This window comes from Sycon ciliatum, chromosome 1, assembly GCF_964019385.1.
Source record: "Sycon ciliatum chromosome 1, ocSycCili1.1, whole genome shotgun sequence".
NCBI lineage: Eukaryota > Metazoa > Porifera > Calcarea > Leucosolenida > Sycettidae > Sycon > Sycon ciliatum.
In genome coordinates, this window is record NC_088643.1 from 44,937,105 (window position 1) to 44,963,443 (window position 26,339).

General features: G+C 47.6%; 2 protein-coding genes across 2 annotated transcripts in view; both read right to left on the minus strand.

The window, feature by feature from the left end:
* Nucleotides 1-11,101: 11,101 nt before the first annotated feature.
* The window catches only part of LOC135828149 (SMC5-SMC6 complex localization factor protein 2-like), a 35,540-nt gene continuing 20,302 nt past the window's right edge, over nt 11,102-26,339 (minus strand). The window contains exons 18-25 of the mRNA XM_065340594.1: nt 22,491-22,511; nt 21,740-21,803; nt 20,146-20,172; nt 19,398-19,532; nt 18,458-18,544; nt 14,123-14,191; nt 13,547-13,598; nt 11,102-11,628 (exon numbers count right to left, since the gene is read on the minus strand). Coding sequence (XP_065196666.1) covers nt 11,579-11,628; nt 13,547-13,598; nt 14,123-14,191; nt 18,458-18,544; nt 19,398-19,532; nt 20,146-20,172; nt 21,740-21,803; nt 22,491-22,511 — 505 coding nt within the window. The 3' untranslated portion in view covers nt 11,102-11,578. The remainder of the gene's footprint in view (nt 11,629-13,546; nt 13,599-14,122; nt 14,192-18,457; nt 18,545-19,397; nt 19,533-20,145; nt 20,173-21,739; nt 21,804-22,490; nt 22,512-26,339) is intronic.
* Nucleotides 12,465-13,338, minus strand: LOC135806728 (uncharacterized; the record flags this gene model as incomplete). Its single annotated transcript, XM_065320954.1, has 3 exons — nt 12,465-12,686; nt 12,768-13,100; nt 13,247-13,338. Coding segments are annotated over 3 exons (441 nt in total), but the record flags the coding sequence as incomplete, so codon positions are not given.

Here is a 26,339-nt window from a genome sequence, read left to right on the forward strand (position 1 = left end):
TTAGATCGATTTTTTCCCAGGTAGAGGACTATCCTCTGGTTGTCTTCCCCAAGTGTCATTAGAATACGCGCGTGAACTTCTAAATACGCGCGACGAGTCAGGAGCCTGTTTTCTCTTGATTTCGAAGACAAAATGGTGTGGCCCTGTAGTTGCTGTTGAGTGTAGAAGGCTGCTTCCTGCTGTAAATTGCTTAGTCGGCATATGGGATATTGTAGAAGAAGACAGCAGCCGGCCAAGTGAGCTTGAAATTGTGATATCTACCCTATTGTGCGTTGAACGATTACGAAATGTCTAACTTGAATGTTGTACACGCGAGCACGCCAAGCAGAGGCTGACAATCACTGGCGAGATCAATCTCCAGACTGCCAGGAGTACTTCGAGCAAGTTTGAAGCGGAAAGACAGCTAACTGGGCAGGCCAGGACGCCTTTCCACCCTCTTTCTCTCTCAAATTGCCGAAAAGTCGAGTATCTCGCTCGAGCGCTTTCAAAACTTTTCTCTTGGTTTCGCGTCCCAAATCGTGGAACCACGCGAGGATCGACGTGAGTTTCTTGCAAAAACGCAAACTCATCGCGTATTTGTAATATTCGCACAATATTACATAAATCGCACCGAACGACGCCATATTGATAAGTGCCTGCACGTGAACAGCCGTGCGCGCAGCAACAACGCGGTTCTCCGTGGCCTAGTGGAGGCTGACGGGGAACAACTCCAGTCCATTGTACAGGGTCTCGTTCCAGGTCTCGATGCTGGTGATGTCCTCAGCGCAGAGCGCATTACCCCAAAGAAGCGGGGTGAGGCAACTGGGAACGCCCGTGCTGGCCCAAGACTGGTAAAAGTCAAGCTCACAGAGAAGGGAAAGCGAGTGTTAATGAATGGAAAACGTGCTGCTAAATATGGCGCACGTGATGTTTTTGTCAACCACGATCTGACACCACAAGAGCAGGCCGGACGTCGTGAGTTGATTCCAAAGTTTAAGGCCCTCCGAGAGAAGAATTTCCCCTGCACCCTACCTCGGGACGTGATCCTGAGTAAAGGCCGTCCTATGAGCACGGATGAAATTGCTCGCATTCTGCAATAGGATGCACGTGGGAACCCTTCTGTTGATGTCACATGTCCTAGTCCTATACAAGATTCCGAATTGAATATTGCTCATATCAACATTTCTAGTATACGAAACAAAGTGCATGATGTTCACAAAATATTACATGACCATAACATACACGTTCTATCCGTCAATGAGACATGGCTAGATGACTCCGTCACTGACGCAGCCATCCACATTCCACAGTACTCCGTCTTTCGCAATGACCGTAATCGGCATGGCGGTGGTGTTGCACTCTACATCCAAAGTCACTTGGACGCAAGATTAATTGAACTCCCATCGTCAATTACCACGGCATTAGTACGTCCTGAGGTGCTCTTCGCTGAAATCAATGTGCCACATGCAAAACGAGACCAACTGATCACTGTTGGTACCGCTTACAGACCACCAGGACAGCCTGTCGCATTTTGGGAGGCCTTCTCCTCCGCTGTAGACCACGTTATAGCGCGGAATGACAAGACCATCATTCTAGGAGATTTTAATGTTGATGTCCTAAAGAAGACATCACCACAATACGGACACCTACGTCAACACTGCCAAGAATTTTGTCTGCGGAATGTCGTGACTCAACCGACCAGGCTGCCCTCGGGTACCTGTCTCGATATAGCGCTATGCTCTGACGACCTCAAAACTTCCGCATGTCATGCCATTGCCCTGCACGGCATTACTGACCATCAGCTGGTCTTAGTAAAGACTGTCTTGCCTATGACTAAACCTACGCGAGTTGTGCGGCAGTTACGGAAGCCGCCATTGTGGAAACTGCCTGCAGACGAATGCACCGATTCCATGCTTGATGCACTCACTGATTCCGCCTTCCGCAGAGTACCCCCAGATGGCTCACCAGACGTTAACACAATGGCAACTAGCTTCTCTATTCTATGCAAAAGAGTTCTGAACGAAAAGTCGCCTGTGAAACAAATTACCATCAGTGCTAGGGCTAAGCCTAAACCACAGCCTTGGGTAAGCGATCAACTCCGAAGGTTGTTAGAAAGGCGCAAGCACCTCCACGCGAAGGTTTTGAAACATCCCGGAAATGAATCTGTGAAACAACAGTACAGGGCAACAAGGAGGGAAGGCACACTGTTAAATAGAAAGCTGAGACGAGAGTATTACAACAGGGAGTTTCGAGATGTGAAGAATAAGCCAAGGCAACAGTGGGCGCTTCTAAACTCGCTCACAGGGCGCAACTTTGTCCGTGAACAACCAAAAGCTACGTTAGGCGATCTGAGTGCCACATTTGCGTCCATTGTCACTGATCCTAATCCTTGCCCACCCTTGAGCAACCTAATACCTGACATCTCGACAACAGCTGACGCAGACGCCCCATCTTTTAAAGAATTTCGTGCCGTTTCAGCTCTGGAGATAAGCGACCTGTTGAAGCATTTGAACTGTGCCAAGGCAGCTGGATCGGATGACATTCCTCCTCTGCTCCTACGCCTCTGTGAGCCTGCCGCTGCAGGTCCCATAGCGCAGATCATAAACGAGTCCTTGAGTACTGGAATGGTGCCAGACGTCTACAAATTGGCTACAGTGTGTCCTGTCCACAAGTCAGGGGACAAATCTGAAGCGTCGAATTATCGCCCCGTTTCACTTTTGCCGATTGTTTCTAAGATCCTTGAGAAGGTAGTACATCGGCAAATGATTAGGTTCCTTCAAGATCACGCTGAGCTTCGTATTCTCCCAGACGAGCAATTCGCCTACCGCAGAGGGCACTCCTGTGAGGATGCGTTAACTCTCGCAGTAAACCGCTGGATGATGAGTGTGGACAAGGGCGAGTATTGCGGGGTTGTACTCGTGGACATGAGCAAGGCCTTCGATCGGGTACGCCATGAACTACTACTTAACGAGCTTCAAGCTATTGGCATAAGCGGAGTAGCACTACAGTGGTTCTCCAGCTATCTCCAGGGTCGACGACAACAGGTGAAAATTGGAAATAACAGAGGAGACGAGACACATTGTACACGAGGCGTTCCGCAAGGGTCGGTGCTAGGGCCTCTGTTATTCTCTTTGTACGTGCGACATGTCCCTGGAGTACTTCGCCACGCAGAGTCCCAACAGTATGCTGACGATATCGCCTTTTATATACACTGTCAGTCTACTGGAGAACTTCAGCACAAGTTGACAAGTGAGTTGAACAGACTAAATACGTACCTTGGAAGCATTGGTCTCATCTTGAATGCCCAGAAAACGAAGTTCATGGTGCTTCGGAAGAAGGCTCTGCCTCTTCCGCCGGATCTTACCATTGCATGCGGTGGTGTCGATATTCGACCTTCTGCCACAGCGCGTTATCTTGGCCTCATTATTGACCAACACCTCACCTTTGAGGATCAAGTCAACCATGTGTGTACATCTGTTTATAAGAAGATAGGAGCATTCCGCCGCTGCCGCCGTACAGTAGATCACACAACTAAGCGAATATTTTATTTATCCCTCATCCAATCCACTATTGAATACGCCAGCAACTCGTATGCTCACTGTCTTACACCATCTTTATACTCTCGCCTTGTTACTTTAAGTCATATCAGCATGAAACAGGTTTTTGGTCTCCCTCGCCGTACCCCGACTGTCTTTGTTTTGCGGCACGCTAAGTTATACTCCCTCGAATCTCGTCTCAACTTGAGGCTTTTTATTTTTGTTTTCCGCTGTATTCATCAGCTTACAAGTCCTCTTCTTTCCTCAATGTTCACCCTCCAGTCGGCTGCTACTTGCACCGAGAGGCGCACTAGAGGGCAATCATTCTCTTCACTTTCTTTGCCCGCTGCTACCACTAGATATGGCATGTTCTCCATTTCTTTCCTTGGCGCTGATAGGTGGAATTCTCTGCCTGTCTCGTGTCGTCAGGTTGAGCATCTATCCGTTTTTGTTTCGCTCTGTAAAGAGCACTTAGGGTTCCCTGTAACAAGACGGCAACGTCTGTAGGGCCTTCCCTATCAAAATAATAAATTCTACTACTACTACTACTACTACCTTTCGCAGATAATGACTACAGAAATTGTATTTGCATCCTGTTGAGGCACCAAAACATCGATTTTCGGCGAATTCAGCGTGAAAATCGCATAGTCGGCGAAAAGATCGGTAATTTCTTCAAAAACCACTGTTTTCGGCGAATTTATCGGCCGGCCGATTTGGGAAATACCTACCCGGGACCAAGGACAAGGGATGTTAAAAAATTAATTCTCATCAACATTGACCACCTGTAACACAGGGCCCACGTTCGTGAAGTCCCTTCTTGGGCCTTGAGGAAATCATCAAAATAGACGCCATGCATTCTGGTACACATGGTATGCGGCGTGCTGACTGCTGACTGTGCACCATGGTAGATCTACACCCCGAGTGAGGTGTGTACCAGGTGGGTTAACTAGTACGATACATTAGCGACCTGGTGACCATGGCGATTACTGTGCCAAACTCGATATTTTCGCCAGTCGCTGGAGCCGGAGATGCGCCACTTCCGAGCAGGGAGTAGTACAATACCGGTATTGTACTACTCCCTGCTTCCGAGCACTGACTGTCTTTTGTCACTTCTACAACTTTTCTAAAGACTGACAGCTAATACATGTATTATTGTAGTACATGTGCGTGTAGAAGAAAGCGACAGAAGCAAATCAACGGGGACGGGACGAGGACGTCAGGACAGTGGAAAGCAGTTATGCTCAAGCCTTGTGATCTCTTCCTTTCTTTTCTCTCCCTCTTTCCATCAGTCTTTGTGTCTCTTTCTTTCTTTCTTCCTTTCCTCTCTCCCTCTTCTCTCTGTCCGGGACTCCCTCTGACTCTCCCTCTTTCTATCCTACACGCTGGGTCTCTTTCTTTCTCTCTCTCTTCCTCTGGCGTATTTCTTTCTTTTTTTCTCTCTCTCTCTTCCTCTGTCGTATTTCTCTCTTTCTCTCTTTCTTCCTCTGGTGTGTATATAGGGCAATGGTTGCCCGTTGCAAGTTTCTTCGACCGTGACCTTGCTCGTATCCACGCCACAATGTTAGCATTGGTCCGTCAATAATCACTGCTGTTCGCAACTCAAGAAGCATTGTGTCTGAGACGCTGCGTCCGAGGCAACCTGACAGTTTACACCTAGTACCTGGCGGGCACGTTCTGACGAGCTGGTCTACAAGGACAAGCCAGCTGCCTGACCTCCAAACCCAGAGCATGCAGTTAGCCAGCCGTAGGACAACCAGCGACGACACGCTTCGCAGTTTGTTATGGTGTACATTCTACATCAAGTTCTGATTTGCCCGCAAAGTATTAGTTGTCCTCCAGCCTCCGTCTCGCGTTCAGGTACGTAAATCTACGATATACATGTACAGTCAACTTCGCTTATAACGACACTAGGCGAGGCATCAAAAAGGTGTCCTTATTCGCGAAGTGTCGTTATACCCGAAGTCTCATTATGTATAACAATGGGATGGGACTTTGCTCTGGGCATGGAAATTCTGTCACTATTCGCGAATTGTCGTTATATCCGCAGTCGTTATTAGCCAAGTTGACTGTACATGTATGTACAATTTCATGACTACACTGCAACGCCATAATTATAAGACTTCAATTACAATGTCATTACATGACTTTTGAAGTTTTGTACAATAAAGTGCCTGCTCCAGAGCCGGGTCAGCCTGGTCAGCGACCCGGTTTGGGGGGGGGGGTACTTGGACCCGTTTGGAAAAAGAACACCGGGTCACGTGTGACTTGTGACTCGGTTGAAAGTACATATTCTACATGTACATCAGACAGGGAGTCCTAAAATATTTACAGCTCTCTGGCGTACATGCAGTAGGCTCACTTGAACGTACCCGACGGCTATGACCCGGCTATGACCCGGCTCTGACCCGGCTCTGACCCGGTTGGAAGAGTTGTGCCAGGTACACGTGTACCCGGTTGGTTTGAAATCCTAGGGTAGACACTGGTACATGTTGCTGCAAGTCCTGATTATGCTAAGTTTTGTGAATGTAAGCCGAACCAAAACAGTTGCAACTGCTGCTGAAAACAGTCCGGCAGCAGAGATGGGGTGGGGTTGACACCCGACGGGGTTAAGTAGTCGTCACGTGGGTGCTCCTTGTTCGGTCACTTCCTAGTCTTCCCCAGGTAGGCTTTCTCCAAATCGACCGGCCGAAATATTCGCCGAAAACGAGATTTATCGAAAAATCGCTAAGCTTTTTGCCGATTTTGGAGAGTTCCTTTGAGAATAGCCGAAAATCTACCAAATGTTGTTGCAAAGTGCGAACGAATGATGTTTCTGCAAGCATGACCGCTCGAGCTCTCTACAGTATTTCAGTACTTGTAGTACTAGTGTGTTGAGGTTGTGTGACTCGTGTCCTTTGACCTCCTCTCAACCAAACATTAGCCGAATCTGATTTATTTTCGAGCCGAGCGAAAAGCCGAATAGGCGAAAGAAACGGGCCGATTTGGGGAAAGCCTATCCCCAGGTATCTCCACCTAAGTCAAAGCCCGTGTACATGTATTGTAAGTCCACTCACTCACTGAAGTCAAGATTCTGTAAAACCGGGAATTTTCGGTGGTGTAATATTTTCGGCATTCCCCAAAATCATCGGTTCGGTATCGCAAAATTTTCGGTAAACCGGTTTTCCAGATCCAAAAATGCATTTTGCACACTGTGTCACGTAGGCATGGGCGGGTAATGCTAGTTATTTACTGCGATAATGCTGAAGGCAATGCTCATAATATGAGGATATAATGCCACTTATAATGCTCACACTACTCCATAATGTCAGTTTGAAAGTTGGAAAAGTCGATTTAAGAAGGCCGTCTTGATCAAGGCCAAAGCGTAGAAGAAAAAACTGAAACAGCAGTGAGCATGGTGTCTGAAACAATCCACTGAGAAGGTTGATTTGCAACGTCAAGTCTCTGGACGAAGCCGGACGGGTTCAGATGCACGATTTTCGGAACTGGACCTAGCCAGCTTCATGCATGACACCGTTGTCGACCGGCAATTATGCTTGTAATGCCAATTTTGCATGCGACATGGTGTTATAATGCCAGCAGTATGCCACCTGGGAAAAAGAGACTATAATGCCAGCCATAATGCTAGCATTACCCGCCCATGCCTAACTGCGTGGCATGGCTTTGTTGAATTTTAGGTTGTGTTTTATCTTAGGCTATGATCGTTTGGTCGGATCCGGATCCAGATCAAAATCTCAGATCCGTCGGATCCTTCAGAATCAACCGATCACTTCTTTTCGGACCTTGGCTGTTGCCATGTTGACGAAGTAAAAAATGGCGCCGACAGGTCACCCAAAAGGGCAAAAGTCGTACTGATCGCGCGCTTTGTACGAAAAGTCAACAAACGTCCACTAGACGTCTAGACGTACGACAATTTTTTTTCGGGGGTAATGGCCTCTTTTACGGGCAAAATAAAGTCATGTAGACGTGAAAAAAATTGAGATACCATGAAAGGTAAAATAGAATTTTATTCAAGTACAATACATTGGGAAACTCCAAGAAATTCCACGTAAAACAGACGAAATTCAGTTCTCAATGGCCGATGCCTACCCCAGCACCATCCTGCGTCGACAGGCCTGTCAGGCGCCTTCTAGACCCGCGTAGCCAGAGGTCGACTGCATGGATCACTGCAAATTGGCTGCGAACTCGCACCCAAGCCATGATGATTGAAATGAAGACGTACGACAATGAGTACAAAAATGATTTTTACCCGCCATATACGCACAAAGGTCACATTTGGATCCGATGGATTCAGTCAACCCTGCTCCCGGGGCAGGGTTGCTCGGATCCAAATCCGAAGGATCTGGATGCGGATTCGACCAATCGATCACTGCAGATCCAGTGAATCCGACGGATTTGGATCTGGATCCAACCAAACGATCACGGCCTTTAATAGGTGAAAATTACGTGTACCGAAGTTACCAAAAATAAATCTCCACCGAAATTTACCGGTTCTAGAGTAGTCCAGATAATCTATTGCAACTGTGCAGGTATAGTGGTAGCTCTCTGCTTTCCAAAAGCGCATCTGCATTGGCCCATACATGTACATGTAGCCTTGTAGGCCAGACTGAGCCCTGAACTGCTTGGGTTGCCGTTGAAATGCTCAGAAACAGTCCACAGGCTACGTGTTCACTGCAAGGAACTAGTAGTGACAGTACTGACAGTAGTGACAGTAGTGACGACGATAGCATAATCATACGGGTAGCCCCATAGTGACATACATGTATAATTATGTACATGTACATGATGCTTACATTTTGTAGTGGAGTCCTGCAGAGGTGACATGACATTGTTATGCGATTACATCATCAAGTTATCAGCTGAGATGCTTTGGCAAGTTCACGGCACAGCGATGCACTACATGTAGCGACTCACTCACGACTCACTATACTTTATGCCCATAAGTAAAAAAAAAATTAATTATCGTGTCCGTTCCCGAAGGGAACTCACGACGGCCGCTAACACCCGGTAAACCCTAGCGGCAGATGCAGCGCCTAACGGTGGGGGTGAGTGGATAAGTCTCACAACCACTGGCACAAGTGCCGAGAACGACCCCATTAGCTGCATCCATGTACCCCTTGTGCGGTTTTTCCAGCCGTGCTGCTACCCACAACTATGCCCATAAGCGGTACCGGAATTCGCTGACTCATCATCATGACTTCTTTCACATGACCTTTATAAGAGAACTGCATTAAATGTTGGTGTTTGTCGATTGTTGAGCAAGTTCCCAAAGCCTGGCAAGGGCATACTTGCCAACCTCTGGCAAACAGTTTCCTTGACACCGAAGAGGTTTTTCCTTGAGTGTGCCCATTTTTCCTTGATCTGCTCTTTTACAGTCGTCATGTTCGCAAATTCTCCAGCATGTTCGACAAAAAAGTACATGTACTTGTCCAAGCACTCAAGATGTCTTGCTCGCTAGAGCTTTGTGTGGGTGAAGCGCTGCTCGAGAGCGTTAAAACACTGAAAAGTCGACAAAAAAGGTGCAGACGGACATTTTCGGAAATCCTGTAGATCGTATAACTGTCCCGGAAAATCCGGTAGGATTGGCTAGTATGCAAGGGCAGTTACAGTCAGACCTCGTTTATCCGGTCCTCTTTTATCCGGATCCCTCGCCATCCGGAAGAAAATCGCTGGTTACCGATGTGCAACATACGTGAGGCATAACATAACCGGACCTCGCAATCCGCATACCGGTGCATGATTTTGTGTACAAACTGGTGGAAATGTGTACAAAAAGCTCCGTCGTACTAGAGTATCCGGTTGCACGTGGCTTGCAGAAGCTAAGCTGTGAGTTTACATGAGAAATTTCAACCCGGGTCGAGTTCAGCCCGGGTTGAAAGACTGTAGTACTCTGTACGATAGACAAAATAGGTGAGCGTTTACATGAAGACAGTTGACCCGGGTTAGGCACCGGCGGATAATGCTAGTTAAATGTGGAAATTGTGCTACTAGCACTGCTAGTTATTTGGAGCGATTGAGCTAGTTATGATGCTAGCAGTGCTGATAGTGCTACAAAATGGCAATACTTGCGGTGGGAAATAATGACTTCCCTCTGCCGTCACTCGGAGTATGGCAGTATCGCAGGGCGAACACAGTGAAAGAATGCTTACATTTTCATTACATTGGTACAGAGGGCTGCCAGCGTCGCAGGGAGCACCAGTGTGTCTCTCTGCGCTCTAAAAATAGCGCTACTTTTCACTGTGGTGCCAACAGATTGGACGTAGTGCTACTTTCACACATCGATTGTGCTAGACAAGGTCACATTTGGAGACTTTATGCTAGGGCAGTGCCGGTCTTCCCCACATGGGTCATTATGCTAGTTATTCTGCTAGCATTATCCGCCGGTGCCTAACCCGGGTCAAATACTGATATGCCGCCAAAATTCCACTTCTAGAGTCCTGTCTGGTAACGTGAATCCGTTCGCGCGAAATTTGCATGTGCAGTGCTGTTCAAACCTGGCGCGAGATACGCACGGAAGTACGTTTGTACGATTTTCTTGACCCGGGTTGATTTCAACCCTCCCCCCAAGGGGAGGGTTGAAATCAACCCGGGGAGGGTTCCCCCTTGGGGGGAGGGTTGAAATCAACCCGGGGCAAAATTTCAACCCGGGTCAAGCGCAATGCATCATGTAAACGCGCCATTCATTTTGTGCACATGGCGGGTTGAAATCTGACCCGGGTCGAACTCAACCCGGGTTGAAACGCCTCATGTAAACACAGCCCTAGAATCAGGGAGTTGTACAAACAAAATGAGGTCCTTGACTTGCTGGATGCATACGGATAGCACCCAGTTGCATGCACTTGTCATTAAAATTATTTTCTCGCTTGTTTTACATATTGCGCATGCGCACGCTAGTTGTACTGCATATGATCCGTATACATGTACGTACGCTGCCACTCTGACTGCTTTTGATATGCCACATGCATAACACAGTATGTGTGTTCACTGTCCAGTTATCCGGTCCCCTCGCCTATCCGGATATTTTCGTGGAGAACGAATGTGTGTGGTTAAGCGAGGTCTGACTGTACAATAATGAACCGATGTATCGACTGAGGTAGGGAGACTGAGGTAGGGAGACTGAATGAGGGAGACTGAATGAGGGAGACTGAATGAGGGAGACTGAGGTAGGGAGACTGAGGTAGGGAGACTGAGGTAGGGAGACTGAGGTAGGGAGACTGAGGTAGGGAGACTGAGGTAGGGAGACTGAGGTAGGGTGACTGAGGTAGGGTGACTGAGGTAGGGTGACTGAGGTAGGGAGACTGAGGTAGGGAGACTGAGGTAGGGAGACTGAGGTAGGGAGACTGAGGTAGGGAGACTGAGGTAGGGAGACTGAGGTAGGGAGACTGAGGTAGGGAGACTGAGGTAGGGTGACTGAGGTAGGGAGACTGAGGAGGTAGGGAGACTGAGGAGGTAGGGAGACTGAATGAGGGATCAAATACAACCTCAACCCGTAATCTTCTGGTAGATGAGTCAAATGGTCAGCAGCAGGGTGTTGAGTACCACCACCACCGTGCACACCTCGTACAGTGAGACCAACGTATGCTAATCTGGACAGCAAAGCAAGGATCCTAAGCACTTTGTTATTCTCTTATTGTAAAGGTACACTTGCCTCTTAGTTTTGATTTAGCATGACGCTTCACAGACCAATTAACTACGAATCAGTACAGAGATTGTACACTCAGACCAAGAAGGAGGTCAGTGGTTATTCAAACGAGTAAAAAAATTAAAAAAAGAGTAGCAAAGCAATAATTATGATCAAGAACATGTTGTTCTAAACAGCAGGTAGAAAAAGCTCATAAAAAAGTAGACAGGAACACACCAGCAACACAAGCAACACACAGTGAACGCGGTCAAAGACTACGTGTACAAAGCAAGTACAGAAAGAAGCAACATGTTTAGCATTCCATGCAAAACATGCTAAACAGGGCCAGTGTGTGCAGTGGGGAAAGTTTAAAACATCTTGAACGGTGTGAGCTAAAAAGAAAAGTATCCAGAATAAGGCGGTGTGTCAGGCTGGCTTTTATTACCTATGAATCATTCACCCCGGCGTCTGGGTGTGGATTAGCGACCCGGAGAGCTGTTGCAAATGAAAAACATTCGAAGAAAAACCATGCAAATGAACAACAACTTTCAAGTGAATCAAACTGTACTCTTACAACGCACTGAATGCCATGGTAAACTTACTTCTAAGTACAAAAAGTGGAGCCTTTTTTTACAAGATTACAATGGCGTTGTGCAGCCAAAGGCCGTTTGCACATTGCTAAGAATATACTAGTATGTACATGCTAGACGCTTTGCGTTTGTTTGGCTCAGCGCCCACGGAAAACCATGACTAAAGGATGAACCAACCTTGAACACACAAGTGAGCAGCACAGTGCAGAGCATGGAGCGCCCCCGAGCTTCCATTGCCCTACAGTTTATTCATTCAATCAAAACTGGCCACCCTAAACCTTTCAAAGTTTTGGTGTCTCGCAAGTAAAGTGGCAGATATAGTGACAACAACTGGACATCCTGCATTGTGCGACCCATGCAATTCTTCACTGTTCGAGGTCAAATAAGTCAATGGATGAGGCGTTTTAAAATAATTCGCAGCCAGGTTTTACCAAAGTTGGAACGAGTATCGTAATGTCGAATATTATTAAAGCTGGGCTTATTCCTGTAGAAGCCGATGTCAAGGCTAGGCTTCCATTAAAATCAGGTTTTTGTAAAAACCAGGTACTTCTATGTAGTGTGTCAACACTAAACTAGGCTTATGTGCCGACAGGCTTTCATACAAGACACAAGCAAATAGCAGACAAGCTTGCGAAAGTGTACTCTATTTCGTCATCGTTGTTTAAAAATGACACCTTGTCACGGCCCTTGAAGGCTATGTCTACTGAATAGTACAGTGAATAGTACAGTGAATAGTACAGTGAATACTACAGTGAATACTACAGTGCCACTCAGTGAAATACATGATTGCACAAGTCAAGTTCATACGCCCTGCATCAGTGCACAGTCCAGCATTCACACGTCTGGGCCACGCTCCAGTAGTCACAGGTCTGGGGCTACAAAGCCCCTGGTGTGGCACTGACTGGCATGATAGGATTTCGTTGAGCAGCACCGTAGTGCTGTAGGCCTCAAATGAAGAGTGACCTTTCCCCAGCAGGATGGACCTTTCCCCAGCAGGATGGACCTTTCCCCAGCAGGATGGACCTTTTCCCCAGCAGGATGGACCTTTTTCCCAGCAGGATGGACCTTTCCCCAGCAGGATGGACCTTTTTCCCAGCAGGATGGACCTTTTTCCCAGCAGGGTGGACCTTTTTCCCAGCAGGATGGACCTTTTTCCCAGCAGGGTGGACCTTTTCCCCAGCAGGATGGACCTTTCCCCAGCAGGATGGACCTTTTCCCCAGCAGGATGGACCTTTTCCCCAGCAGGATGGACCTTTTTCCCAGCAGGATGGACCTTTCCCCAGCAGGATGGACCTTTTCCCCAGCAGGATGGACCTTTTTCCCAGCAGGATGGACCTTTTTCCCAGCAGGATGGACCTTTTTCCCAGCAGGATGGACCTTTCCCCAGCAGGATGGACCTTTTCCCAGCAGGATGGACCTTTTCCCCAGCAGGATGGACCTTTTCCCCAGCAGGATGGACCTTTTCCCCAGCAGGATGGACCTTTTTTCCCAGCAGGATGGACCTTTTCCCCAGCAGGATGGACCTTTCCCCAGCAGGATGGACCTTTTCCCCAGCAGGATGGACCTTTTCCCCAGCAGGATGGACCTTTTCCCCAGCAGGATGGACCTTTCCCCAGCAGGATGGACCTTTCCCCAGCAGGATGGACCTTTTCCCCAGCCGGATGGACCTTTTTCCCAGCAGGGTGGACCTTTTCCCCAGCAGGATGACCCCTTTCTCAGCAGGATGACCCCTTTCTCAGCAGGATAGCCCCTTTTCCTAGGTAGCCTAGCATCAGTGTAGCAGGCCAGGGTGGTGGCTAAAGCCCAATGACACTGTCACTCACCTTCTTCGGTACTGTTGCGGAGTCCCCGGTTGAAATAATCATCCACCTTGGCCTGTTGAAGACAAGGAAAAAGAAAAGAAAAAGAAGGGAAGTAAAAGTACACTACACGTCAATAGAAATTCAAGACAGAAATGTAGTCATCCTCTGAACGTGTGTGTGTGTGTGTGTGTGTGTGTGTGTGTGTGTGTGTGTGTGTGTGCGCGTTTGTGTGTACGTGTGTGTGTACGTGTGTGTGTGTGTGTGCATGTGTGTGTGTGCATGTGTGTTGTGTGTGCATGTGTGTGCATGTGTGTGCATGTGTGTGTGTGTGTGTGTGTGTGTGTGTGTGTGTGTGTGTGTGTGTGTGTGTGTGTGTGTGTGTGTGTGTGTGTGTGCGTGTGCGTGCATCACTTTCTCACTTCTCCTCCTGCAATCACACACCCAAGCGCATGGACCCCCTCCCTCTCAAATCTCGGTGTGGATACAAATGAATGCATGATGCCCAAGAAATACATGACAGCGCTTGTGAAGTGGCGAGTACTGCCTACTAGTATAGAGAAAAGACGGAAAGCAGTAGTACACGGCGGCGCTACTCACCTCTGCTGTCTGCGAGGCTTGCAGCCAGATATCGTAACGCACATGAAGCCTCATCAGCAAGTCTTTCACCTGTGCCACCGCCGAAAGCAGTAAGAACACAAACAAACAAACGGATCATGATTCATGTGGTATGCAGTTGGTTATGTAGGAACTTTTTTATTTTTTATTTTTTTATGAAGGAGTAGAACACAATTCAAGTGCTGAAAACATTTGCATGAAAGGAAGAATGTGATAAGTAAATTACGTAGGAACTGGTTGCAGATTTTAGAGCTCTGGTCAAAGTACCCCTTGTCTTCCCCCAGCATGCCGGCCAGTCAGGCAAGTAGGCTGCCAGTTGCGAAGTCGTCCTCTCTCCGCCAAACTCCTGAGAGGTTGAGCAGAAAGTCTCCCACGGCGGATCGCTCACCTCTTGACGGGCTTCGACAGCAAATGGACAACACTTGTTATGACGGTAGCGAGGCAGAATAGGATGACGCCGCATCAATGCGCGGCACGTTAAACGAAATATTCCGGGGGCAGAAGGATATGAGCATGAGAGTGAACAGCATCTTCCAAGAGATCTCCCTGAAGTTGGAAAATGCAATGGCGGAAAACCGTTCCTTGCGGGAGAAGCTGAGTGAGTTTAGGCAAGAGTGGAGGAGATGGAGAGGACCTTCCGTACTCAGGGTGATGACTCAGGGTGATGACCTAGCATGCCATACTAGGAGTGCAGTGCAAAGCAAGGTGCGGTGCAAAGCAAGGATGCCCTATGTGGAAACGTGTGGCAGACAGTTGGGAACCACTGTACAACACAGCTTGCTGAGGTCGTCGCCGAGGAGTTAATGGTGAAGAGGTCCGAGAACCTTATTCTCAGGGGCATCTCAGAAGAGAGAACTGATGAGGACAGCATAACACTGCCATCTAGGCATGTGCAGCTCCTGCAGATGAATGCTGACCAAATCATCTCTGCAGAGCGCATTGGCTACGCCAGCAATGCCACACGAGACAAGGCCAGGCCAGGGTAGTGAGGCTACGCATGAAAAGACATGGGGCCAAGCAGTCAGCGCACCGTAAACCCATTGGTTTGAAACGTATTATTTTTCGTTGGCTGAGCGTAGCGAATGAAACGAAAAATGTATTTTTGCCAGCATTTCACCATAGTTACGGCACCAGGATGGCGTCAGCTGGTTTTTCGTCAGTGTTCTCAAACTTTTCTCTTCATCGTGGTCTTTCTCTTTTCGTTGTAGTTTCCCACCCGCCCTCCCCTTTATTCTCACTTCTGGATAGGTCCTGCAGGCTACGTTTTTTTTTCATTTATCTGATGGGGATATTCTAACCGGTTTTTCCTCAGGGATGTGCCTCCGCCGGGGTCCTGGGTTTTTTTTCCGCCAGCTTCGGGCTGGTTAATTATCCGGCGGCCCCATTCACCACAGTGGTTCACTTTTGGCATCATGTTGGTCTGGTACATACGTGCACATGTACATGTATATGTGTGAGGTGGCATGCCCTTCTTCTTGCTCATGTATACACTACGCTAAGCTCTTCCATCTTCCACCGTGAGTGAACAAAGACCACACTACTACTGTGATCTGAATCATTCTGTTGTGTGTGTAGGTGTGTCTGCGGTGTACGCAGAGGCCAGCTAGCTGGCAAAAATACATGTAAGCGATCAAGACGTGTACCTGAACAACGACCTGACCAAGCAGCAGCAGATTGCCAGACAACAGGCTCTGCCTAGGTACAAGGAACTCCACCAAAAGAGTATCTGTTGCTCGCTACTGTATGGTGAGATTTTGAACTCGGAAGGCACGCCATAAAGTGCACGCCATAAAGTGCAACTGAAATCGACGAACTAGTCACACAATAGGTTCCATCAGAGTGTCCAAGAAATCACTACCAAATCAGAGTGTCCAAGAAATCACTGCCAAATCAGAGTGTCCAAGAAATCACTGCCAAATCAGAGTGTCCAAGAAATCACTGCCAAATCAGAGTGTCCAAGAAATCACTGCCAAATCAGAGTGTCCAAGAAATCACTGCCAAATCAGTGTCCAAGAAATCACTGCCAGATCAAAGTGTCCAAGAAATCACTGCCAAATCAGTGTCCAAGAAATCACTGTCAAATTAGCAGCATTGTTCCCTCTCAGCAACTCCACCTCATCTCTGAGCAATATCGTTAAGCACAAAGAGCTAAAAAACCTATGGCCCACACCAACATCTGTAGCCTAAGAAATAAGACTCGCGAAATCCACGGTATATTGTACAAGTACAGAATCGATGTGCTAGCAATCAGCGGAACATGCTTGAACTCCACTGTGATGAATTGTGAACATGCCATACCAGCCTACACTCTCAATCGCAGGGACCGAGCTGATCACCGGAAGGATGGTGGCGTCGCTACTTCAAGTATGTTACAACTTCAAGTAAATGACAGGCTAGAGACCGTATTCGTTGGGTTTCATGCCAATAGCCGTACAAACCCATTTCTAACCATTGGCTGTGTCTACCGTGCTCCCGATGTGGATTTCTGGGAGGAGCACAATAATAGCGTACAGATGGCCTCCGCAACATGTCAGGACATCCTCCTCCTCCCCGGCGACTGCAATGCAGTAGTGCTACAATGTCAACATGCTCTCCTGCCCACCTCAACCGAACGTTATTACCCCGTCGGACGAGGTAAAGTACATGTATCTGGGACTGACTCTGGGACTGACTCTAGATTCACGTGCCCACGTGATCACGTGAAATATCTCAGGAAAGACATCGGAAAGAAACTAGGTGCTTTTCGGCGTGGAAGGAGGAACCTTGCTGTCCAGGCCAGAAGACAGTTCTACTTGTCAGTAGTCCGAGCAAGCTCGAGTATGCAAGCACTGCCTACGCACACCGTCTCGCTGACAACGTGAGAGAGAAGCTGCTGTAAATAAGTAAAAGAGCACTTAGATGTATATTTCAGCATGACATATTCATACGCACATCATACTTGCTTTTAAAAAGGTACCACATAATTGGCGTAGACACACAGTATTATACTAAGTCCACATTCTTCGTGTTCTGTTGCATTCACAAGCTCTGCAGTTCACTCCTCTCTGATATGTCCTCCCTTCGCCATGCCTGCGCTCGCACAGATAGAGTCACCCAAGGCCAAGCCAATAATCCCCTTTCTTTGCCCAGTGTGCACACTCAAGCTGGATACTGATCGATTCCATTCATTGGTGTTGACCGCTTAAATGCACTCCCCGAATCCCTTCGCACAAATCATATCCCTCTCCCTCTCACTTCCTTGCCGTGGAAGGTCTCAGTACTCCTTGTCAGTCTGGTGCTACCTTGTGCACGTCTGACTGTTTAAAATCTAGTTTAGTTGGTGGACTCTAACGCATAACTTGCGCGCCACCGTTTTCCTTGTTTCCAACTTATCATATCCCCACTTTATTTCGCCAGGAACTTAACACATAATTCATCTTGGGCACCCTGTAAGAAGACCTTAGGGTCTGTTGGGAATGCCCAAGCGAAATAACAAAATATAATATAAATACAAACGTGACATGCCACATGTCCAGGGACACAGGAATACATGGCAAACACAGACCGTGGTGTGTACTAGTGACAATCTCAGCAACAGGTGCACGGGTGCATGTAGTTATTTTAACTCGCACATACTACAGTCCATTCAGAAAAAGATGGACTTCTAGCTTTTGGCCATAAATGGGTCAAACGTTGAGTTTTTTAAGAATTTTTTTCTGCAATCCCCTATGGAATCCTCTTCCAATTATGTTTCTGAAGTCTATTTCTCCAAAAAGCAAGCCATAGCAAGAATAGGATTTCGGCCAGGTTTTGCCCCAAGAGCACTGAATTGGGAAAACCCATCAACATCCAGGCCGTTTGACCCTGCCTGCAACAATGCATTGTACGGTTCGAACCCCAGTTCAGGTACCCTTTTTGGACCCTTTTTCAAATTTCAAATTTCACAGCACTGCACTGTGTACGATAAACTCTTGAAAAATCGCCTAATACGGGAGCTCGCCAGAGCCAGGGACCATCTTTTTGTGAATGGACTGTAGGCCGATATTTTCAGACGACGATGACGACGACGACAACAACAACTCCGTATGCTCGTGTAGCGACCACCCCTGCCCGTACACTGAAGGAGTCATTAATCCCTGCCCACCCAATTCTTCCTCATTATTTCTCCTCTCTCACACTATTATCTCTTATTGGCCACTGGCTATCGTGAGAATAACGTTTTGAAACAACAACAACGATGAGCCCGTCGCCACCGATACCATCAACAACAACAAAAAAAACACACACACACAGAGTTTGCACTACATGTGTCATAATTGCCCCTTTTCATTGGCTGACCTTCATTCTGTCCATGTGTTGTCCGTTCAAATCACGAATGTCATGCTTCAGCACGTTGAGCAGCTGCATAAGCACTTGGATGTCACCCTGGTCAGGAGAGGGCAGCAAAAGTCAAATACACATAATAAATATGATTGTACTGTTACTTGCTCACTGTGCAAAATTGGTCACGTGGGTCTCCCCGGAAGAGCGGAAAGAGACTCAAAAGGAATCCTAGAAAGATGACTCAACATGATTGTACACATATGGGCCAGAGCACGATCACATACACAACAACCGCATACACGTCAGAGAGCCGATGACCAGGCATGCATGCTAGGACACACATACACACCCGCATAAATACAATGTAACCATGCCAATCACATGACTATGAAGCCGATCTTGACATGGAGCCAGTCTCTGGTTTCCATTCCGCTGACACTACGGTGACATACACTCGGAAAGACGGTTGTTCCCGAGCATACAGCACACAGGTGAGCGAGTTCATCATCAATAGTATCAATACTGTGCCACTGCTAACTCTGCCAAACTGGACTGGAAATTTCACCACATGGCATTTCCCTAATTGCATAGCACATGGGCAGCCATGCCATTATCCACGTCAACCCAATGAAACTATAGTACTGTCTGACGGGGCTACTAGCAGCTCTAGTACTACACACTAACCCACACTCATGCACTCCCCCCCCCCCCCCCCCCACACACACACACATCCTGTCCTGTCCTGAACATTGCCGTTTCCGGTTACATGTCCCCTCGTGTGAGGGGCCGACAGACATGGAGAGTTGGGTTGAGGCGCTGTGCCGCATCAACGACCTATTTGCCGATTTGCTGACACACACATACACATGTGGACACACGCATGTGGACACACGCATGTGGACACACACACACACACACGCGCGCACACACATGCAATACTGTCACGCTCACGTACCTTGTACTTGGGCAAGAGCATGTCACTGCCAACGCACATATCCAGTATGAGAATAGACGAGTGAAACGCGTAGTAGTCGGTCTGGAGCTTGGCACCAACTTTCCATTTGCGGATGTGTCCCACTAAACTGGAAACCTTCAATGCAAGAGAACACAGCACATCACAGAACACAGCACAGAACACGGTACAGAACACTTTACAGATTGCAGTAGGCACACAGGAAGGCAACAACACAGACTACACACAGCCTACCAGCTCAAGCTATGCATCACCAGTCACAGTGCTTAACCTAACTCGACCAAAACATGTGCAGTCACACTCGACAATTCATATCCATACGTCATGTAACCCAAGCAGGGTAAAAAAAAACACAAAAACATAACAGTATAAGCCCTGCCATGATCAAACAGCGCAGAACCCTGGAGTCCTGCCCTCCTGGATGAACTACAGTCAAACCTCTTAAGGACGAACATCAAGGGACCGATGATATTTGTTTGCAATAACGGGAGTTCTTCTTATCCATAATATGTTTTACCCAGTGAATACACAGGGTTTTATCCAATACAGTTACGAATACTAGTTCTTCTTAGGCAAATATTTGCCTTGTCAGTGTTCTTCTTAACGAGGTTTCACTGTGTATGCAGAGATCCTTGTACCGGGACCAGGTGAACAGAATAAACCTCTTTTCTCTCGGCTTGCAAGGTGTTGCAGTATTAGTGGTGAGCTGCAAGCTACTGAAACATCTTACCTGGATAGTCACCGGCTTGCTTGGAAGCTGCTCGCAGAACACAGAGGTGACGGGAGACACAACGAGAACATAGAGGTGACGGGGACACAAGTAAAACACAGACGTGACGGGAAACACGAGCAGTTATTCTATCTGACTCCGGGCAAAGTACAACTGTTTGATAATGGCCACTAGCACTCCTGATCGTAACCTCACATTATAATTATTATGACTAGCACTCCTGATCGTAACCTCACATTATAATTATTCCCGTAGCTATGCAGAAGACGTTACTTAAGTAACGTCTGGCGCTAGCCAGGGTCCACACAGCTTTAATTTGGTATTTGTTTGTTTGTGTGTTTGTGTCACGCCTGGCGCTATCCCGTATCTGACGGCAAAAAATCATAGGGATGTTATAAATTTTTCAATTCTCCCATTTTTTTTCAGGCATATCCTGGGATTCGAACCCGCACTATCGCCCTACATGCATTCCCACATACACTTCGCATTCATACCCATTCTTCCAAGTTGCTTCACGTTATGATCTTGCGTTTGAAAGCCCTATTTGAATATTGCGGGCAGCTGTATGTGGCCAGCTGTGTTTGATGGTACGGTACGGGAGACGGTGTCGTATTACCCTCGATCGTACCTGTCCCGTACCTATCCCTACCGTACCATCAAAGACGGCTGGCCACAATGCATATTCAAATAGGGCTTTCAAATGCAAGATCATAATGTGAAGCAACTTGGAAGAATTAGTATGTATGCGAAGTGTATCGGGGGATGCATGCAGGGCGCGATAGTGCGGGTTCGAATCCCAGGTTATGTCTTAAAAAAAAAGGAATTTTTTAAAGAATTTATAACAACCCTATGCTTTTTTTGTCTAGGTCATCAAGGCAAAAAAGCATAACGTAGGGCCCTGAGCTTCCAAGCTCTCTCGTTATGATTCTTTGGTTCTGCATGGAGAAAGACGGCGAAACTGCTCTGCAATGGAGCTGGATGGGATAGGGGGCAAAAATGAGCCCCTGCGGAAAAAATTCCAAGACGCTTATTTGCAGTTTCCATCCTGCCGCTCCAAAGTCCAGAAAAAAGACTCCCTGTGCTTAACAACGTGCACTTAATGACTCTCAGGTGGCTGAATCATGCATGTCCAGCGGGATACTGTAAGACATGTATATATAACGAGGAAGCAAATCTAACGTTTTAACGGATGACATTTCTTCGTTATAATAAGATCCGTTGAGGCTGTACTGCTTCATATATGCTGTGTGTGGATATGGCAGAATACTGCAAGATCGTTAACATATCTTCTCGTTAACCTATGAATTTTGGACAATCGTTAAATTTGCGACTCGTTATAATAACATGTCTTACAGTACTTAGTGAACTGATCATGGATGACATAGTAAACTGTGTTACATCCAACAGACAGTGATTTTCTCTACGCTGTAGTGTACAACGTACAGGAAAACCGCTCAAGACAACCACCCCGAGAAAGCGACCAGCTGTCCCACGCCACCACTACAACCAGGACTGGGTTTTACAGGACATGATGCATACACGTATATGTCAACGTACAGATGTCAATGTACAGGTTTTACAGCAGTGAACTAACCGTAGCCACTGGCCTTTCACCCTCCAATGGCTCATTCAGCACGATGCAGAACAGGCATTTGAAACTGCACATGCACATCCACACAACACAACGCCAAACAAGAGAACATTATCATAGATTCCACCTCTGCTTCAGGTACAAGGCAACCATCAGCTGTTCCTCGGAACAATTTCACTCAGACATTGAACAAAAAAAGCAAATTTTCATCCCCGTTCCCGAGTAAACTCAGGACGGCTGCTGACACCCGGAAAACCTGTTTGCGTACAATATACAAGTAGTTGTATTCAAAAGGGACATGACATGTTCAGTTTCAATTCCATTAGCTGTGTTAGCAAAAGGTGCACATGCACGTGCATTGGTACAAAGTAGGAAGGTAGAAAAAACCGGAGCACATATGAGCTCATGTGACCCAAATCCAAGTTGCAAGTTATTCTTTGTAATTAGGAGCAAGATACATGTACCGGTACCTCAATCTGGTGCTTTTACATAACACAAACAGGTGTGTGTGTGCGTGCGTGCGTGCGTGCGCGCGCGCGAGAGAGAGAGAGAGAGAGAGAGAGAGAGAGAGAGAGAGAGAGAGAGAGAGAGAGAGAGAGAGAGAGAGAGAGAGAGAGAGAGAGAGAGGAGAGAGAGAGGGGAGAGAGAGAGGAGAGAGAGAGAGGAGAGAGGAGAGAGGAGAGAGAGAGAGAGAGAGAGAGAGAGAGAGAGAGAGAGAGAGAGAGAGAGACATACGGATACCAGAAAAGCGTACCAGTATTGCTTTTGCAGTTGTCTGGACAAAATGAGAGAAAGCAGATCACAAAACAACAACAAAATAACATTAGCAAGCTCAGCATTGGAATAACCCCCCCCCCCCCCCCCTCGTCAAGAGAAGCTTCAGGCTACACACAATATTATTACGAATCAAAAATATGTTGGTATTCACGAGTTGTCGTTATATCCGAGGTCGTTACTGGCAAGCTTGACTGTACATGCTGAGATGCAAAAAAACAGTGGTAGCAGGGCAGAGGTATCCAGCTACAAGTACAGTAAAACCTGTAACTAAAGACCACCGTGACTAGCGACCAGCCTGGTACTAAAGACCACCGTGACTAACAACCAGCCTGGTACTAAAGACCACCATGACTAGCGACCAGCCTGGTACTAAAGACCACCGTGACTAACGACCAGCCTGGTACTAAAGACCACCGTGACTAACGACCAGCCTGGTACTAAAGACCACCGTGACTAACGACCAGCCTGGTACTAAAGACCACCGTGACTAGCGACCAGCCTGGTACTAAAGACCACCGTGACTAGCGACCAGCCTGGTACTAAAGACCACCGTGACTAGCGACCAGCCTGGTACTAAAGACCACCGTGACTAGCGACCAGCCTGGTACTAAAGACCACCGTGACTAGCGACCAGCCTGGTACTAAAGACCACCGTGACTAGCGACCAGCCTGGTACTAAAGACCACCGTGACTAGCGACCAGCCTGGTACTAAAGACTACCGTGACTAGCGACCAGCCTGGTACTAAAGACCATCGTGACTAGCGACCAGCCTGGTACTAAAGACCACCGTGACTAGCGACCAGCCTGGAACTAAAGACCACCGTGACTAGCGACCAGCCTGGTACTAAAGACCACCGTGACTAACGACCAGCCTGGTACTAAAGACCACCATGACTAGCGACCAGCCTGGTACTAAAGACCACCGTGACTAACGACCAGCCTGGTACTAAAGACCACCGTGACTAACGACCAGCCTGGTACTAAAGACCACCGTGACTAGCGACCAGCCTGGTACTAAAGACCACCGTGACTAGCGACCAGCCTGGTACTAAAGACCACCGTGACTAGCGACCAGCCTGGTACTAAAGACCACCGTGACTAGCGACCAGCCTGGTACTAAAGACCACCGTGACTAGCGACCAGCCTGGTACTAAAGACCACCGTGACTAGCGACCAGCCTGGTACTAAAGACCACCGTGACTAGCGACCAGCCTGGTACTAAAGACCACCGTGACTAGCGACCAGCCTGGTACTAAAGACCACCGTGACTAGCGACCAGCCTGGTACTAAAGACTACCGTGACTAGCGACCAGCCTGGTACTAAAGACCATCGTGACTAGCGACCAGCCTGGTACTAAAGACCACCGTGACTAGCGACCAGCCTGGAACTAAAGACCACCGTGACTAGCGACCAGCCTGGTACTAAAGACCACCGTGACTAGCGACCAGCCTGGTACTAAAGACCACTTTGCCAGGCACGGATGGTTTCACATTCAAAATGCACTGTGACAAGCGACCACCTGCTGAACGCGACCAGCGACCGCCTCTTCTTGTCCCAATGTCGATTTTTTGACCCGTAACTAGCGACCGCGATGTAGGAAATCAAATGTTGTTCGAAGCTCCTCCTTTGAAATGTTGATGATTTTCCATGGTCCTGAATGGACCCTTTCGATACTACAGCTGAACAAATGAGCGCAGGCTCATTTTTTACTGGGCTGCATGCACGGCACCTGCCATTAGTTTCAAGTGCTATCATGAGCAAACATGATAGGAAACGTCTTGGAGAGCGCATCGAACCTGCCCTCTGACGGATGCCACTGCTCAAAGGACAAGTGGCATTGCGCAAGTGGTGGGGAATGGTATTAGCTGCATTTTGACATACATGTCATAGAATGGGATCCACATATGCCTATATGGTCGCGCGGTGCAAACCTCTAACTAAAGACCACCTGCCACTAAAGACCGTTTTTTTCTGGCCCCAAGGGGTGGTCGTTAGTTACAGGTTTTACTGTACATGTAAATACACCAGTACACACTATACCCATCAGGTTACACTGACTCTATGCCTGGACTACACACTATACCCATCAGGTTACACTGACTCCATGCCTGGACTACACACTATACCCATCAGGTTACACTGACTCTATGCCTGGACTACACACTATACCCATCAGGTTACACTGACTCCATGCTTGGACTACACACTATACCCATCAGGTTACACTGACTCCATGCTTGGACTACACACTATACCCATCAGGTTACACTGACTCCATGCTTGGACTACACACTATACCCATCAGGTTACACTGACTCCATGCCTGGACTACACACTATACCCATCAGGTTACACTGACTCCATGCCTGGACTACACACTATACCCATCAGGTTACACTGACTCCATGCTTGGACTACACACTACACCCATCAGGTTACACTGACTCCATGCCTGGACTACACACTATACCCATCAGGTTACACTGACTCCATGCCTGGACTACACACTATACCCATCAGGTTACACTGACTCCATGCCTGGACTACACACTACACCCATCAGGTTACACTGACTCCATGCTTGGACTACACACTATACCCATCAGGTTACACTGACTCCATGCCTGGACTACACACTATACCCATCAGGTTACACTGACTCCATGCCTGGACTACACACTATACCCATCAGGTTACACTGACTCCATGCCTGGACTACACACTACACCCATCAGGTTACACTGACTCCATGCCTGGACTACACACTATACCCATCAGGTTACACTGACTCTATGCTTGGACTACACACTATACCCATCAGGTTACACTGACTCCATGCCTGGACTACACACTATACCCATCAGGTTACACTGACTCCATGCCTGGACTACACACTATACCCATCAGGTTACACTGACTCCATGCTTGGACTACACACTATACCCATCAGGTTACACTGACTCCATGCCTGGACTACACACTATACCCATCAGGTTACACTGACTCCATGCTTGGACTACACACTATACCCATCAGGTTACACTGACTCCATGCTTGGACTACACACTATACCCATCAGGTTACACTGACTCCATGCCTGGACTACACACTATACCCATCAGGTTACACTGACTCCATGCTTGGACTACACACTATACCCATCAGGTTACACTGACTCCATGCCTGGACTACACACTATACCCATCAGGTTACACTGACTCCATGCCTGGACTACACACTATACCCATCAGGTTACACTGACTCCATGCCTGGACTACACACTATACCCATCAGGTTACACTGACTCCATGCTTGGACTACACACTATACCCATCAGGTTACACTGACTCCATGCCTGGACTACACACTATACCCATCAGGTTACACTGACTCCATGCCTGGACTACACACTATACCCATCAGGTTACACTGACTCCATGCTTGGACTACACACTACACCCATCAGGTTACACTGACTCCATGCCTGGACTACACACTATACCCATCAGGTTACACTGACTCCATGCCTGGACTACACACTATAGTCTAGTGTTTAAACCGAACACGGATTCTTCGAACGAATAATCTATCGAATAATTTCGCCCTCCATCGAACGAATAATCTATATTCTATCATATATACGCATGATGATTGATGGCATTTTTCAACACTTTTTCAGCACTTTTAAGTATTTTTTTTAATTTTGCTGATTATCGGATTTTGTTATGTGGAGGTGCAAAACCGGTTAACTTGTACCGCCAAGAGTACATAACCCCCCAGAGTGTGCAACGCCTGATACAGCTCTGCATAGGGTCTTGGTCGAA